Raw genomic sequence first — 2,500 nt, forward strand, 5'->3', positions numbered from 1 at the left:
TATATATATATATATATATATATATACGCACACACATACACATGTATATGTGTGTATATACACATATACACATACACACACACACACACACACACACACACACACACACACACACACACACACACACACAAACTTTTTCTTTCTGACAGCATAGAGCAGAAATTTGTTTTACCAAAAAAAAAAAAGAAGAAAAGAAAAGAAAAGAAAAGAAAAGAAAGAAAGAAAAAGATACACTTCTGCATGAAACACCTGTAGGGTCAAGGTAGTCGTAATCTATAACTATTTCCGTATTTCAACCTTGCTATGATATCTTTCCCAAAAATCGTTCTGAAAGCAAGAAGGAAAAGAAATCACTTCTGTTGTGGTGTTTCAGTGAAAACACTCCTCCTCTTGCGGGCTCTGCTACCGGGATATATCAGGACTTGGGTCATTCTCTTCTCTGCTTAATGAACTTGTTTGCATCTCATGTAGTGTTTGCTGTCGTCCGGTTGTACCCTGCTTGGTGGAGAAGGAAGATGATTATAAAAAGAGAGAAAAGGAGAAAGAAAATGGTGTAAAATTTTCAGTAAGCAGTATTATTCATTGATTTTCAGATATTTCTGAAAATCACCAGAGAAGATTCACCAGCTCAGTGGGTGAATAAGTTTAACTATGTTTACATATAAATGGACAACCTTTTATGAGCTGTCATAAAATCAAATACTAAAATACTGAAGACAAAAAGTATACAAAATTCCATTACCTATAAACAAATAAAAAAAGAATCTCTTATGACTGTCTTGCTTCCAAAGAACTGATTAAACTAAATAATACTAATACAAATTGATAAAAAGAGGCAAAGCTCTCTGCTTCTTACTTACAGCCTGGCATTTCCATTTATCAATCACCTTTCTCGAGTAGAAACGAAAGAGGCTGGAGTACATGTCGTCTACTTTGACCCGTTTACTTATGATGACTGGGTTAAGGAGATCACACATATGTCTTAGTGATTTCTGAAATGGAAAAATGCATGATGATTGCTTCCCAGCTTGAACAGATTCAGTGGGTATACTGGACAGATATGCATAGTATATTGAACAGATATGAAGTATAATGAACTGATACAAAGATTATACTGAATGCATATACATACTATACTGATCTAATCACTCACAAATACTTTTACAAAATAAAACCTGTTGAAATTAACAAATTAAATAGATTTTTCTCTCGATCTACAAAACTGTAAATTAACATAAACTTAATGCCTTGCCAACCTGGACAGAAACACTGAGTATACTGAACAGATACAATGGTTTGTTGACACCTGTTGTACATAATGCATATCAGTTAGTTTTCTTTCAAGGTCTGTATTGAAAATTACTATGGCCTTGAAGTCCTGCCAGCTTGAACTGATGCACAAAGTAAATTGATCTAATCACTCATACCCTTATTCCCTTTCACCTACAGAACATAGCAGAAGATTAATAACTTTTCTCTTCAGTACTTCTATAGTGCTAGAAATTACCTTCTGCGTGGGAGTGAAGGGCCCATCTCCTACGCAGCAGACCAAGAGCTTCATGACAGAGTGCAGTAAGTATCCATCCTCTTCCGCACTCATAACTTCCAGCTGGCTTTCGATGAGTTCCACCACATCATCTATCTTGGAAATTCAATTGAAGACTTATATAACACTTGCACTATTCTGTGTGTGATAGCTTTCAATGAAACCATATTTTGCATTGTAAATTCAGTATATTTATGAAAATCACAACTTACTTCCACTAGATCTAAACTGTTCTTGTCCTTTGCTTGGAGTGAGAGCTCTACTTGCAGAAAAGCAATGGATTTGCATAATATTTGTCCAAGGCACGTTGGCTGAATATACATGGTACAAACATGAGATACTGTGTGATGATTACAATCACAGTAGGTGATTATATCTTCTACCAGGCCTTGAACTCTCTGAAAAGAGAGTAAATATATATACATGTGCATACATACATACATACATATGTATGTACAGTAATAATATTTATGTGAATGATAATAATAACAATAAAAATAATGATGATGATGACAATTGCATAAAATAAAACAAAGGAAACAGAAACAATAACCATAAAAACGTTACCTGAAAAAACACCTGCTGCGATGGGTACAGGCTGAGAGTGCGACTGATACAAGTAGCGACCTGCAAGTCTAACCCAGTGTTGATAACTGTTGGATCTAGACCAATGGCCACGAATATTTTCATCAGCTCGTCTAAATCGTCGTCACTGCACTTCCTGCTGTGAGTTAACAACACTCCCAGGAACTGTAGCATCTGAGGATATTAAGAGTGGTGTGTTTTGCATGGGGGGGGGGAATGGGTCGGGCAGTGGTTTTATTCTTTGGAGCGTGCTTTTGGAATTTCATTCTATATGAGTAATAATAATAGTAATAAATGATAGCTACAGCAACTGTGATAAATCCATAAAATGACAATAACAATTTAAGAACATGGTAGGTGCAAATGTGT

At 35.5% G+C, this 2,500-nt stretch overlaps 1 protein-coding gene across 3 annotated transcripts in view; it reads right to left on the reverse strand.

Annotated features, from left to right (window-relative positions):
* Window positions 1-94: 94 nt before the first annotated feature.
* The window catches only part of LOC125048241, a 10,400-nt gene continuing 7,994 nt past the window's right edge, over window positions 95-2,500 (reverse strand). Inside the window, exons 8-12 of one of the 3 annotated variants that reach the window (XM_047646839.1) lie at window positions 2,114-2,305; window positions 1,759-1,944; window positions 1,508-1,642; window positions 861-992; window positions 95-498 (exon numbers count right to left, since the gene is read on the reverse strand). In XM_047646839.1, coding sequence (XP_047502795.1) covers window positions 403-498; window positions 861-992; window positions 1,508-1,642; window positions 1,759-1,944; window positions 2,114-2,305 — 741 coding nt within the window. In that variant the 3' untranslated portion in view covers window positions 95-402. Of the gene's footprint in view, window positions 499-856; window positions 993-1,507; window positions 1,643-1,758; window positions 1,945-2,113; window positions 2,306-2,500 lie in introns of all 3 variants that reach the window. The other 2 variants (XM_047646841.1, XM_047646840.1) reach the window with 2 other exon arrangements.

Source organism: Penaeus chinensis, chromosome 43 (genome assembly GCF_019202785.1).
Source record: "Penaeus chinensis breed Huanghai No. 1 chromosome 43, ASM1920278v2, whole genome shotgun sequence".
Lineage (NCBI taxonomy): Eukaryota > Metazoa > Arthropoda > Malacostraca > Decapoda > Penaeidae > Penaeus > Penaeus chinensis.